The 13,885-nt window shown below is 36.6% G+C and overlaps 1 protein-coding gene and 1 non-coding gene across 4 annotated transcripts in view; both read left to right on the top strand.

Moving 5' to 3' along the window:
* The window catches only part of NALCN (sodium leak channel, non-selective), a 407,611-nt gene that overhangs the window by 346,119 nt on the left and 47,607 nt on the right, over nucleotides 1–13,885 (top strand). For all 3 annotated transcript variants that reach the window (XM_054574357.1, XM_054574356.1, XM_054574358.1), the window contains 8 exons: nucleotides 351–420; nucleotides 3,042–3,133; nucleotides 3,222–3,344; nucleotides 5,392–5,448; nucleotides 5,677–5,797; nucleotides 5,894–6,025; nucleotides 6,948–7,115; nucleotides 8,778–8,882. In XM_054574357.1, coding sequence (XP_054430332.1) covers nucleotides 351–420; nucleotides 3,042–3,133; nucleotides 3,222–3,344; nucleotides 5,392–5,448; nucleotides 5,677–5,797; nucleotides 5,894–6,025; nucleotides 6,948–7,115; nucleotides 8,778–8,882 — 868 coding nt within the window. The remainder of the gene's footprint in view (nucleotides 1–350; nucleotides 421–3,041; nucleotides 3,134–3,221; nucleotides 3,345–5,391; nucleotides 5,449–5,676; nucleotides 5,798–5,893; nucleotides 6,026–6,947; nucleotides 7,116–8,777; nucleotides 8,883–13,885) is intronic.
* LOC129071224 (U6 spliceosomal RNA) lies at nucleotides 11,540–11,646 on the top strand. Its single transcript, XR_008529224.1, has one exon. It is a non-coding gene; the product is annotated as a U6 spliceosomal RNA (small nuclear RNA).

Genomic DNA, 13,885 nt, shown 5'->3' with positions numbered 1-13,885 from the left:
TATACAGCCCTAGTTAGAAGATAAATATGGGTTCTATTCCTTGATGGTAACCTTGATGGCTCTATTATCTTGATGGTAATAATAAAATTCACAATCAGAGCCAAAGATTCAAAAGATCTTTGAAAAATATTTTCCTTGGTGATGGCCAAATTCTCACTTTTAAAATCAGAAGGAAAATTTCTGAAGATCAAAGACATTTGGATAGACTAAAGCTTTTGCTAAAAAAAAAAAAAAATACGCTTATTTTATTTAAGAAAAGTTGTTTTATTTTTTAAAAATAATCATTATTGCTTAAATCAAAATTTGGTCTTGAGATGTACCTATTGACCAGTTGGCTGTGGTTGTTTTAGATCACTAAGACATGGATCAAACAGCCAGAGGATCAGCAGGGGGAAATCTCTTGAAACTCTGACCCAAGATGTAAGTTCTAAGCAATGCTTTGGATTTTGGAAAAATGATTATGAAAATGTACTTAAATGACTGCTTAGATGATTCTAGTACCTGGGTCTTTCTGTCACATTGTCACATTTCCTTAAGATTTTCTACCAGAGGAGATCAGGAGATCAGGTACAGAAAATTGACAGTTAAGTGTGGAAAATTCCAGACATCCCACATGCCTTTGTTGAGATAACAACACAAAAATGACATATCAGTTATATTTGACTGAAATTAAAGACATCCAAAGCATTTTATAGGAATGATTCACATTATTAACAGTGAATTTTTACACAATTTCAAATATTTTAGAATTTAGATCCACTGCCCATTATTTCAGAATTTGACATACTAGGAAATAAAAATTTATTTTTAAAAGAATTTTTATGTTGAATCTGTACAAGATTTCCCAATAATTTCTCTGCTTTTAGACTTTAGATCATTAACGTGTTTATTGACTAACACAAATATATATCAAGCGTTCATTATATGCCAAATAATAAGTGATTAGGGCTAGTGGGTAAACAAGACATCATTTCTGCCCTGCAGGCACTTACAGTCTACTAAAAGAGATGGTAAACAATTAAACAAATATATAATAATTCCTGGGTGATTTTTATTCTATTTTTTATTGCTGTGACAGGTTGACTATGTACTATAAAGAAAAATAAAATAGTTTGAAATAATGTAAAGTAGAGATTTTGAAGCAGGGAATGTTAGAGGGTGGTCAATTTACACTCATACATGAGCCCAGAGCCCCAGGTGAGTGAAGGAGAGAATCACATGAAAATCCAAGAGCACCCAAGAAAGCTTAAGTCTACCTTCCAGGTTAGACTCACCAGCAGCTCTACCACGCTGATTACTATGGGAAATGGAAGGCACATATTAGTAATTATCAGTAGTGAAGACGAGATTAAAATGTCTTAAATTGACTGGATAACTTGGCTGAGAGAGCAGTCTTTAGTGTTCAGGGCCAAGGATATCATTTGAGAAAAAAAGTCTAGCGAGAGAAAGTTAGCAAAGCTTTACAGTTTTTTGTTTTTGTCTTTCCCTTCACTTCTTATTTCTTAAGAATTTCTCAAATATTTCATCATACTCCATCTGCTTTCAAGAAACTTCTATCTTAATCTGAGTAAACTCTCCTTACTAAGTGTTCCAGGTAAAACTGAGAATGGAAGAAGTTGGTAATGAGAACAACCTCATATTGCCATTACCCAAGGTACACGGTTCTAATTAACACAAACATATTACCTACATGAGTTTTTAAGCCATTGCTTTGAGAGGCACCAAGCTCTTCTAATTTTTCTTTCATCTAATGTTCTCTGCCTTCCAAAGTCACATATAGTTAACACAAACATATTACCTACATGAGTTTTTAAGACATAGCTCTGTCTGATATGATCCACCATTTTGTCAACATGGAATTGTGACTGGATCGAAGACATGGCCTGTGTACTTAGTATAATTTGTGATCGACCATAGTGCATCGAAAAATTTGGGGGTAAAAATTCAGAGAGACAGCACTAGTTCAAAGGACTGTCCTTTAATGGAATTTGTTAGAAATGCACAGTACAATTCAAAATCAAATTAGAACATGGCTTTGAAAATATGTTTAAAAATAAACAACAAAAGGCTCTGTTTGAATTATCTCAATTCAGAGATTTATTTCTTCTTCAAAGATATTTTGTTATATTTTCTACATAGAGGTGTAACAAAAATCTGCTCCTGTCTCCTCCATAGCAAATAGTCACAGGGGTTCTGCTAATATTATGAGAAATCTTTCTTAATATTATTTCCTACATAAGAGAAGCAATTTAAAATAGAGAGTTTCCTCTTTTTCGCTTATTCCAAATGATAGAAGAGACAGATAATTCAATCTAGGAACTACTTTCTATAAAATTTATTAAGTTATTTGAATAATAACTCCACAGAGTAAACACTAGCATCAATGTCCTACATGATCTACTCTCCCTGACTCCCTACATATACACCCCTCTGGCCACATCTTCTCCTACTCTGTTGCTTTCTTTCCACTTATACTGGCATTCCGGCTATTGCGTGTGCAGACTCACTCACTACTGTGGAAGAACACATCACTGCAATAATCCAGTGGCCTGCACCCTTCTAGCCTTTGCTCAAATAACAAGTCCTTATTGAGGCCTGCTTTGACCTATCTATTTAAACTTGGAGGATTATAGCATTCTTTATTCTCCTTTGTTTTTTACCAGACTGCTAAAACTTTTCTAACATTCTAATTTATTTTTATTTAATTTTGGTCTGTCTTCTCTGACTAGAACATTAGCCTCACAAGATTCAAAGATCTTGTCCGAGTTTTTGTTTGCTCGTTTGTTTGTTTTTTCCTTTACTGTATCCCTAGAACTAGAAAAGTATCTGCCACATAATTGGTTCTCAATGTATGTTTTTACTGAGAAAAATCCTTCGGATAAAAAAACAAACAAACAAACAAAAAAAACCACCGCCCTTGTTAAGATGACTGTGGCCATTAAAATATATATATATGATTTCAATTTTTAAAAAAATGATCATTTGGGGGGGTCTTCAAAATAATTATTTATTTTGATATGCCCCTTTTAATTTATTTCTAGCATTCCAATACAGTGAGATATAGAAATGCACAAAGAGAAGACAGTGAAATAAAGATGATTCAAGAAAAAAAGGAGCAAGCAGAAATGAAAAGGTACAGGATGCTACAGTGTTTCTTGGCTCTCATTTTGGAGTGGCAAACATTCTCTTAATCTTATTCTTGCACAAATGTCCCCTTCCAGGAAAGTGCAAGAAGAGGAACTGCGGGAGAACCATCCGTACTTTGATAAGCCACTGTTCATAGTAGGACGAGAGCACAGGTTCAGAAACTTCTGCCGGGTGGTGGTCCGTGCACGCTTCAATGCGTAAGTACACTCAATTTCAGCCAGGTGTTTGGCCTGAATCGCACAAACAGCAGGGGGAGTTGTCATACCAGGAAGAAGGAACATGTAATCCTAATGGGGTCACAAAATAAACTGTGGGCTAATTAATCATACTGCTCCTATTAGCTGAGCGGCCAACCAGGTGGAAAACAAAGGTTGCAAATAGTTAACATTTATATAAAACTCATGTTTAGAAGCACTTAACAGCCATCTTTATTTGTTCATTTTAACTGTCACCCAATACATTTGCATCAGTGTCATTAACTCCATATTTATTTTGGAAATACTGAAGCAAAGGAAGGCTGAATGATGAGGTGAAGGTCATTGAGCACATTTATTTGACTTACAATTTCTTTGTGATCAGAGTACTCCAGTTAGTTTCTTCTTGAATAATATAAAGTAGAAAGAAAGTTGACTAGTATTTCCATTACCAACTATTATAAGAAAACCCACTGGCTAGTGTCTCTATTTCTACCCACGAGGAAGAAATTTGCAAGAAGCTGTCACTATGGTCACCCTGGGGGATGCGTTAATTGTGATGACTCATGTCCATTTTAGCAGGCAGCCCATGGATGAAAGGGAATTTCTGTCACTCATAACTTTAAATAAATATCCTGAAGAAATTAAGAGACCTGGAAGAAGTACAAATGTTTTCCCACTGTAATTGGACCTTCCCTGATAATATCATTTAAGTAAATCGATCTTTGTTGATAATCAGTAGCATATGATATTCATATCTGTTTTGAGCTGAATTGCGTCCCCCCCCAAAATATTGGTATGTTGAAGTGCTAATCCCCAGTACCTCAGAATGTAACTGAGATAGGGACTTTAAAGAAGTAATTAAATTAAAATGGGGTCATCAGAGTGGGTTCTAATTCAATATGACTGGTGTCCTTATCAAATGAGAAAATTTGGACACACACACATATAAAGGGAAGACTGCATGAAGACATAGGGAGAAGATGGCCGTCCACAAGCCAGGGAAAGAAAGGCCTGAGACATATATTCTCTCAGTCACTAGAAAGAACCAACCCTACTGACACCTTCATCTTGAACTTCTAGCCTCCAGAACTGTGAGAAAATAAGTTTCTATTGTGTAAGCCACTCAGTCTGTAGTACTTGGTTAAGCAGACATCGAAACTAATACCCTATGATAACATTTCAGGCCTGGAAGAGACCTCAGCAATGATTTGGTATCATTTTATCCCCACTTCTTCAACAGAGGAGAGCACTTAAGTCCCCAGAAGATAAAAGCTTCGCTCAAGGACACCACCTAGCGCATGACTCTCTCTGACTGCCACTCCATAGTTCTTTCTGCTGTTCTAGAAAGACTTTCATAGTTTTCACAAAGTAAAGGAAGAAATTGGCAATTTAGATTTGATTTTCAGTTCCAAAGTGGATTTTTCATCTGAAATTATCCTGTTGGCTGCCTTCATGTTAACATCTAGTTATTAATTCTCCACTTTATTTAGTGTGGGGTAATTCTCTTTGTCAGCAGTACAGTTGGCATGGACTGAAGATGACTTTGTTGTAATTGACTTTGTTGAAACACCATTTGTAGCTTCACTGAGGATTGGCTCCCTGAAAGTAAAAGTTAGAAATCCCCTCCCCAAGAAATTCTATATACATTATTCCACAAGATCATAGTTAAATACAAGGTGAAGGACTCTATTAAATTTATAGATATTTAATTTACTAATTATGAGGAACATCCTCAAGCTGCTAAGATAAAGATTTTTAACTGAGTTTTTTAAAGGAAAGCCAAAATTTAATTTTGTAATATCCATGTTAGAAATTGTTGAATAGCATCTCCGATTCTAAAATTAAGTATTTGGAGAAATATAAAACTTTACTTTCATAAGTATCAGCACCAAGCTCTTCTAATTTTTCTTTCATCTAATGTTCTCTGCCTTCCAAAGTCACATATAGTTAACATATATTATAATGTATATTGTAAAGAAGGTAAAAATGAGATTTTATGCTGCAGTTATAAAGCCCATGCTATGAATATATGTTTACTCTCTTACAGATCTAAAACAGATCCTGTCACAGGTGCCGTGAAAAATACAAAGTACCATCAACTTTAGTAAGCTTTACAAACCATTTCCTATGCACATTTGAAGTTTTTGTGTACTCTTTCATTTTGCATAAAAATTCCGTATTTTCTTGCTATCTTGTGCTATGAAATAAACAGTTGATGATTCATTTTAAAAAATACCATTCACATTATTAGAATCACAGAAGCACCTTCTCTGCGCTTTAGCAGGATTTACTGGAACATTTGTGTTTCTCAGTTTTGTTTGGTCCTTGGCAGTGATTTGCTGGGACTGGTGACTTACCTGGACTGGGTCATGATCATCGTGACCATCTGCTCCTGTATTTCCATGATGTTCGAATCCCCCTTTCGAAGAGTCATGCATGCACCTACGTTGCAGGTACAACTGCTGAATCTTAGCTCACAGCTTCTAAGAAAAACAGTGACCTGCAATTTTTCCATTCATTGTGATCAAATTGGCTTTTGCTCATTTTAGATTGCCGAGTATGTATTTGTGATATTCATGAGCATTGAACTTAATCTGAAGATTATGGCAGATGGCTTATTTTTCACCCCAACTGCTGTCATCAGGGACTTTGGTGGAGTAATGGATATATTTATATATCTTGTAAGTCTTTTTGATTATTTCCTAAGTGCAAAATGTAATAGATTTGTAAAATTTCCTGCTTTTCTTAGTACAAGAGTGAGATATGTGAGTTTCAAAGATTTGGATGCCAAAACTGATTCTTGAGTAAAGTAAGTCCATTATAGTCAAATAAGCATGCATTAAAAAATCTAAATATTCATGGATATGGTTGAAATACATCATCCACATTCATGCATACATAGACATACCTTAATAAGGTATAAGATAGCATATCTAGTGTGCCCCCTCAATTCTTGTGCCTCCTATACTAAAAAAAAAAAAATCTATAGTATATAATTGATTGGTGAGCCCCTTACTGCTAAAAGCAAACTAAAGTGAGTGTAGTTGGACCTTTCTCCCAATTCTAACGCACAAAATATCTGACTAGGAAAGACCATTCAACTGTTTGGTTAAACTAATTTGAGAAACCATAGGAAGCGACCAAAGAAATTTCATTTTTTTCTCATGTCCAAGAAGGCATAAAATCAGTGTCATTTTCAAAACGTCAAGGAGAACAGTAACCATTAGCTGTAGCATGTTTAGATCGTTAATAAAATAGTGAGCATAAGATCAAGAATGAAGTTTAGTATCTTTGATCAAAGGAATTTCAATCCTGCTGACACCTTGCCATGTGTCAGTTTAAAGAAGGGTCATAGTGCACTATTGTACATAGACGGTGGGCACCCCTGTTTCACTCCTGCATATATCTGATGACTTTCCTTTGGTGCTGCTTGGGCCTAGATTGGGCTCATAGTTTAGAATTAAGAGACTATGTATTCAAGACTTGTCCCACATAGCATGTGGAGTCTCTGCTAAAGCAAAGGTGCAGTCGCTTGGCTCTCAGAAAATGTAGATACTAGAGGATAAATTGTATAAATTTAAGAGATGATCATTTTCATTCTAGGTAAGCTTGATATTTCTTTGTTGGATGCCTCAAAATGTACCTGCTGAATCGGGAGCTCAGCTCCTCATGGTACTTCGGTGCCTTAGACCTTTGCGGATATTCAAACTGGTACCACAGATGAGGAAAGTTGTTCGAGAGCTTTTCAGTGGCTTCAAGGAAATTTTTTTGGTAGGTCGCAATTGCCTTTGCTTCCAGTGCCCATAGTCCAACTCTTTAATGTAGCTAACAAGAGAAAAAAGTAAGTCTTGCTTGTCAAGGTTGAGTCTGCAATTTTGTTTTTTGGCACTAACAAAGCATAACACACATTTAGAAACCTAACCCCTAAACACTTCCACCTTATTAGTATATTTAATTCAACAAATATTTTTCTTAAACTAAAGAGAACCACTCTAGAAATGATTATGAAAGGAGTATCCAAAGACATAGTATCTTCTGATATTGTCATTTTTAATTTTTGACCCTAATTTCTTTCTAGGTTATAGTTTTCTAATCTGAAAATTAACGATAAGAAGATTCAACACCACCTACTTCACAATAATATTAGAGATTAACACATTTGGGCTCATAATCTCATTTGCTATGTCCCTCAAAGCATACAGCAATAGAATTTGTCTCTAATCTTTAGAATGTTAATATAAAACAAATCGAAGAAAGGAACATACAAATGTACCTTACTTTAAGTACTCTGAATGCACAGTAATGAATATTTCCAAATGTAATTGAAGGGAAAAACACTCATTTTAGTGGAGCAAACATTGACTTAGGGTCTGCTAAGAGCAGGTTACAGATAAAATGATAAGTAAGAGGCTCATTGTTCACAACCCATCTGTTACATAAGGATCTTTGACCAACAGAGGAGTGATCAAAGGATTCTTTTTATTACTGATGTATTCTGCTTGTGCATGAAAAACATGAATTAATTTAGATAAACCTGTTTATATCTTGCTTTCCAGAAACACACCTATTGTGAGAGAACAGCTGCAGTTGCAGTTGATTCTAAGGTATTTTATAGACAGTTTGGAATGTTACTATAGGCATAGAGTTTCTAACATTTTTTCAAAGATGTGTTTAAAATTCCATATTTTATTTGCCATAAAGCCATAAAATGGTGGCTTCCACACAGCTAGAAGTAAAAATAGAATATCACTTGACTGCTAATGTACCCCCTGATTGTATTTGTGCCTCTCTCCTGATCATATTTCTGTGTAATTTTAGTATATTTAAAATATATTTTAGATTAGTTACCTAGTACAAATCAATAGTTGTGTTCAGTGTTTCTTTGCTACTTTTCTCTATGGAAACCAAAGTAGTCCTCCAGCAGAGGGAGCATGAGTCAATGAACAGATTTGCTTTCTTTAAGGCTATTTTATTTCTAATCCTCTGTGAGTAGCACATTGACATGCCATCATGCTCGTAAGAAAGCAAAACACTCTCCTTCTAATTTATGCTCTGATAATAGAGAAACAAATCCATTTTGAGAAAGTGGAGAAAATATAATTATTTAAACATTTTTCTTTTGTTCCATTTAATAAAATAGATCAAAGTGTTGGCTTTAAAGTTAGAAAAGTTTGTCATATCAAAAATATCTTAGCCCATTTCCTAACATGAAAATCATATGTTTTTATTCTAGAAATTCAAAATTTGTTAATTTTCATCTTTTAACATTCCAATAAGGCTAAATGAATGGCCTGTGGTGAAGTTAAAAGATATTATCAAAATATCATGAATTTCATAGTGTTATCAAAAAAGTCCTGTTCATACTGCTATTTAAACCAAACCTACTGTTTAATATTTTACCAAGAGATTTGATATCTCACCAATTTCTTTCAGGTCTCCATTCTTTTGCTGACATTAATGCTTGTTTTTGCAAGCTTTGGAGTTCAACTTTTTGCTGGGAAACTTGCAAAGTGTAATGATCCCAACATTATTAGAAGGGTAAGATACTCCTTTCTGTCTTTTGAAATAAAAATTAATGTAGTTTACGGTCCCTTAATAAGCATGTCCTTAGGCAACTTTGAGAACTGCCTGGCAAAACACTTAAGAATTCTCTTCCTATGAACTCCTTTTGCTTAAAGCATGCAGCATGTCCCTCCTGGTCCCACAAAGCTTTGTAAGATTAAAAGTACATCTCAGGAAATTCTACTCTTCCCTCCTATTCCAGTGTCAATCTACTACTTACATATTCTGCAGAGTTACCCAAGATTCCAGATCTTGAACCTCAGATACTTTTCCTTTGGGTTTTCCCAAACTTAATCCTGCCTCTGTTGTCCACAAACTACCCCCATCCCCAAAAGTACAAAAGGCAAAGTTTGACTTTCACACCTCTTTATAATACTTCTCTACTCCAGCATTCAAAGTCAAGGCTTTGTGTTAGCTCTTAGCTGCCCAGAATCTTCCCCATTAAGATAACTAACAAAGACCCAGGCTTGGATATTTTTGCTACTGCTTTTTCCTTTAGTCAGTTAGTGTCAGTTAAGGGAAGGCTAGCTGCTGGAACAACCCCAATATTTCAGTAGATGAACATAATGAAATGAATATATTGCATCTTGGGTAAGTTGGACAGCTCTCCTCCAAATAACCTTTCAAGCACTCAAGTTTCTTCCATTTTGTGTCCCTACCCTTTGCTGTTTCAAAGTCTTCTTTGTTTAGCTGACCCATAAGAACAGAGAATCATCCCTGGCTGGTGTAGCTCAGTGGACTGAGTGCCTGTGAACCAAAGGGCCACCAGTTTGGTTCCTAGTGAGGGCACATGCCTGGGTTGAGGGCCAGGTCCCCAGTAAAGGGTGCTCAAGAGGCAACCACACATTGATCTTTCTCCCTCTTTCTCTCCCTCACTTCCCCTCTCTAAAAATAAATTAAATCTTTAAAACAAAAAATAAAGAATCATCTTTATTTGAGGGGGCTTACGCTGAGCTTATAAGCAGCCCATCTCATTACAACCCACATTCTGCTGGAAAAAGCATAACCTCACCAGGCAGGAAGGGAGACTGCAATATGTAGTTTAGTGGTATATTCTGAGGGGGAAAAAGGAACTGAGTTTGGTTAATAATTGCCAACCTCTTCTATGCTATCCAGTGTCCCATTTTGTTTAAGATTCTCTCCTGTATTTTAAATAGACTAATGAAGTAAACCAAATACTGCTGATGTATATACTAGCAAAAGTATTTCCTCATTCATACAGGTGAAATAATGCCCTGAGTCCATTAAAACACATATTTCTGAAAGGATTAATAAAGCTCAACTACAATATGTATTCCCACATTTCAAACAACTATGACTATCTAATATATATTTTATGTCAATCTGAAAATACCTACATTTTCAGGCTTCTAATTATAAAAATTATAACAATTTGTTATAATTTTAAAAATTATAACAATTTGTTATAATTTTAAAAATTATAAAATATAGATAACATCTTTGTGCAGTCAATATACATTATAAATTATATTCATAATGAGGATTTCAGGAAGTGGTAGAACAGAAGAGACATACATAGGTAGGGCAAACCTTCTGTTGTTTCACAAGGCACACCTAAGTCTTTACTTCCTTTAACTTCTCTCCCCAGAGGAACTTCGATAAACCTAAGAAGACATAACCAGGAGTATGGTATAAAGATCATGATGTACCAAAATAGCTAATGAGGAAAGTCATATGGAACTGATTCATTAGTTCACAGCTTGCATAAGGGAGGAAGGGTTATTTTAGATCCACACTCAATAGAGGTCAAAAAGATAATAACAACATTGCAGGATGAAACCTAGTAGGAGTCTTGATGACTCATTTTATTTAATACTGGCCTAAGAACATTGTAATTTTATTTACCCACTCATCTCCAGCCCAAGCTAAAGATTGATGACTTGGATAGGAGACAGAGAACACACAATGGATGGACAAACACACAGATGCTTTTATCCTCTTTCCCAGAGCAATGAGGACTCAGCAGTAGGCTCATAAAGAACACCTAAGAAAACTTAGCCATCATAGAAATCATCAACATGAGGCAGAAAATGGCATAGTGAGATGTGGTTTGTGTCTTTACATCAAGACAAGTTTTTTTCTAGTCCTAATATAGGAGGCCAAGGCCAAAAAGACCATGTGGATGAAGGTAATATCAGGTCTCCCTCTGAACTTCAGTCCACCTTTGCAAAAGAAGAGACAAAGGGAAAAGGGGAAACTAGATACCCCAACATTTGGATCACACTGTTTAATGTTTAAAGATGTCAAAACTTGAACTGTTGGGGCTATGTTTTCCAGGTGGGGAATACATTATTTTCTTCATGTCTGCCTGAGCACTTCTTCCCTCTGCTCCTTTTCTTAAAACTTGACAGCAGAAATCTAGAGATCACTTTAGGTAGAGATATGGAGCCCATAACTTAGTCACTAAAGCCTTGTAAAAAAAAACTCTGATGATACCTTTTGACAAATAGTTATCAAATGTCAGTTACGTACAAAGCACCATGATTGGCAAAATGAGGGCTGGAAAAATGTGTAAGTCACTGCCCTGGCTTGGCAGCATTTTCTGTCCAATCAGAATGTGTTTCATGTTTAAGTAACTGTAACATGAAGTCAGAATTTAAAAGAGTACATGAGTGCTCGCTTCAGCAGCACATATACTAAGATTGGAACGATACAGAGAAGATTAGCATGGCCCCTGCGTAAGGATGACACGCAAATTCGTGAAGCGTTCCATATTTTTACCCGGCGGTGATGCTGCTAGATCTGAAGTGAACCCTGGCGGCACCGTGAACTCTCGGAGCTTCCGGAGGTGATGCAGAGCCCAGCTGCGCCTGCGCCTGTCCCTCATGACAGCTTGTGGCGCAGATGGTTTGTATAGGGTGTCTGGCGTTCAAGGCACAACACTTATCCCTGTTCCGACCCACGTTCTCCTGAGAGCGAACAGTGGGTACTAGTTCTTCGGGGCCGTCCCGTTTCGTAGCTCACGTGTGACTTCTCAGCGCAGTGCTGCGGCCTTCATGACAATGAACTGAATCTGACAAGAACAACAAAATGTCACTAAAAGATGGTGGCCGTAGACAGTATTTGTTCTATTTCCTTTTCTTACCTTAAACTGACTCAGTGGCTCTTTTTGATTGCACTTAGTTGGGAAAGGGAATGTACATACAAAACTGTTTTCCCTTCCCCCACAAGAATGCCAGTTGCTGTATGAACTAAGTGCCATTACACTTAGCGCTTAAGATACCCAGGGGTACGTTGCTCTGAAGACGTCATCATCTGCAAATGCCTTAATTATGTAAGGTAATACCTTTAAAAGGGAAAACTGTAAGTGTATCTTAATGCCCAGTTAGAGTTCTATTACCAGTAAAAAAGAAAGGGAGAGGAGTGGAGTAGGAAATTGTGGACATTAAAGTAAAATAGCAAATTTTATATAGAAATGAGTTGGGTAGAGGCCCACTGTAATCAGAAATAGCATCAAGGTGAATACCAGCCAACACTTGGATTTGCATTCAGGGAACCGAATGCAAATTCAGTTGTTTCAAATATAGTCTAAAAAACTTCACGTGCAGTGTTACGATAGGAAAACAGGTTGTTTTAATATGGAAGTGACGTGCAGTGCCTTTGGTTGCAGCGTCAGCTGACGATGCACCAAGGCTGTGGGTTCAGTCCCTGGTCAGGGTGCCCGCAGGAGGCAGCCGAGGAATCGACCAGTGCGTGCGCAAACAAGCGGGACTCAAACTGATGTTTCTTTCTGTCTCCCCCTCCCTCTCTGTCTCTAAAAATCAATAAATAATTTCTAAAAAGAAAAAAAAAAGAGTACATGAGAAGTGAAAGTAATGTTGTCTTTCAAGTATGGGAAATAGTGCTTCCACCTGGGGGTGCTGTGCTGAAGACTTTAAGGAGGAGAGAGCATTCTAGCAGGAAAGGGCCTTCTAAGTAAAGTAGGTAGAATGGAGAAAGTGGGTATGATGCCTTGTTCTGATCACTTAATCCCTGGGAACCTATTTGTTTCTTTGTTTCTCTATAGCACTTTCACACAGTGATATTATAAAGATTAAACTAGTTTATTTATTTAAAGAACCTAGCCCAACCCCCGATAGTACAAGTTAAACTTCACTTTCTTCCCATGTCAAAATAAACTGAAAAACAAGGCCAGAAGTATAGTTTAGGAAGAGATCCTCTGGATCCTAGAACGGCAGTGTATGGGGGTTGGAATTTCTTTGATGAAAAATGAGAAGTCATCAAAGGTTCATAGGAAGAGGAAGCAAACACTGGTACTCACAAAGTACAGCTATTGTCCCAAGAACTATCATGGTTAAGCACATTCTAATGAGGAGGAAAACAGATGTACAAAGGTTCAGTGACTTGTCCAAGGTCACCCTTCAATAAGTGGGGAAGCTGAGATCCACGTCCAGGCAGCCTGACTCTACAGTCCATGTTTTTTACCAGGACACCAGGCTGCCTCACACAATCAAAGGTGGTCTGTGGTGGACTCAGAAAAATAAATTGGAAGAGGCAATAAGGCAAACTTCATCATGGGGGCTTGATATGGTATACCACAGCACAGCCGTTTGGAATAACATGGTAGATGAATATGTAGGAGATAATTGGAATGTATTTTAACTGAAGAAGTGAATTATGAAACAATAAAAACTGCGCAAACATATATGCATAGGAAAAAGACTGAAAGGATGTACACCAAAATGTCAGTTATGTTTGTCTTTGGATAGTTATAGGTAAGTTCATCTATGCTTTATAAGTTAAAGGTATATTATTTTAGTAAGGTCTTTTATTTAAAATAATTTTGTTGATAATCTAAACAGGTGTAATGTTGGTATTAAACTAGTTGAAACGAGAGTGGAGAACATGGACCATGTGAATAGGGAAAAGCCACAAACAACCCTGAGATCTTGATCTTGGGGTGTTGACAAGATGTTGGTCCACAGATAGGAGTAGGGAAGCCAGGATGATACATGTTT

Source organism: Pteronotus mesoamericanus, unplaced genomic scaffold (assembly GCF_021234165.1).
Source record: "Pteronotus mesoamericanus isolate MK-2021 breed Mesoamerican mustached bat unplaced genomic scaffold, CSHL_Meso_final contig_26, whole genome shotgun sequence".
NCBI lineage: Eukaryota > Metazoa > Chordata > Mammalia > Chiroptera > Mormoopidae > Pteronotus > Pteronotus mesoamericanus.
The sequence above is the reverse complement of the archived record's forward strand: the minus strand, read 5'-3'. Positions and strand labels throughout refer to the sequence as shown.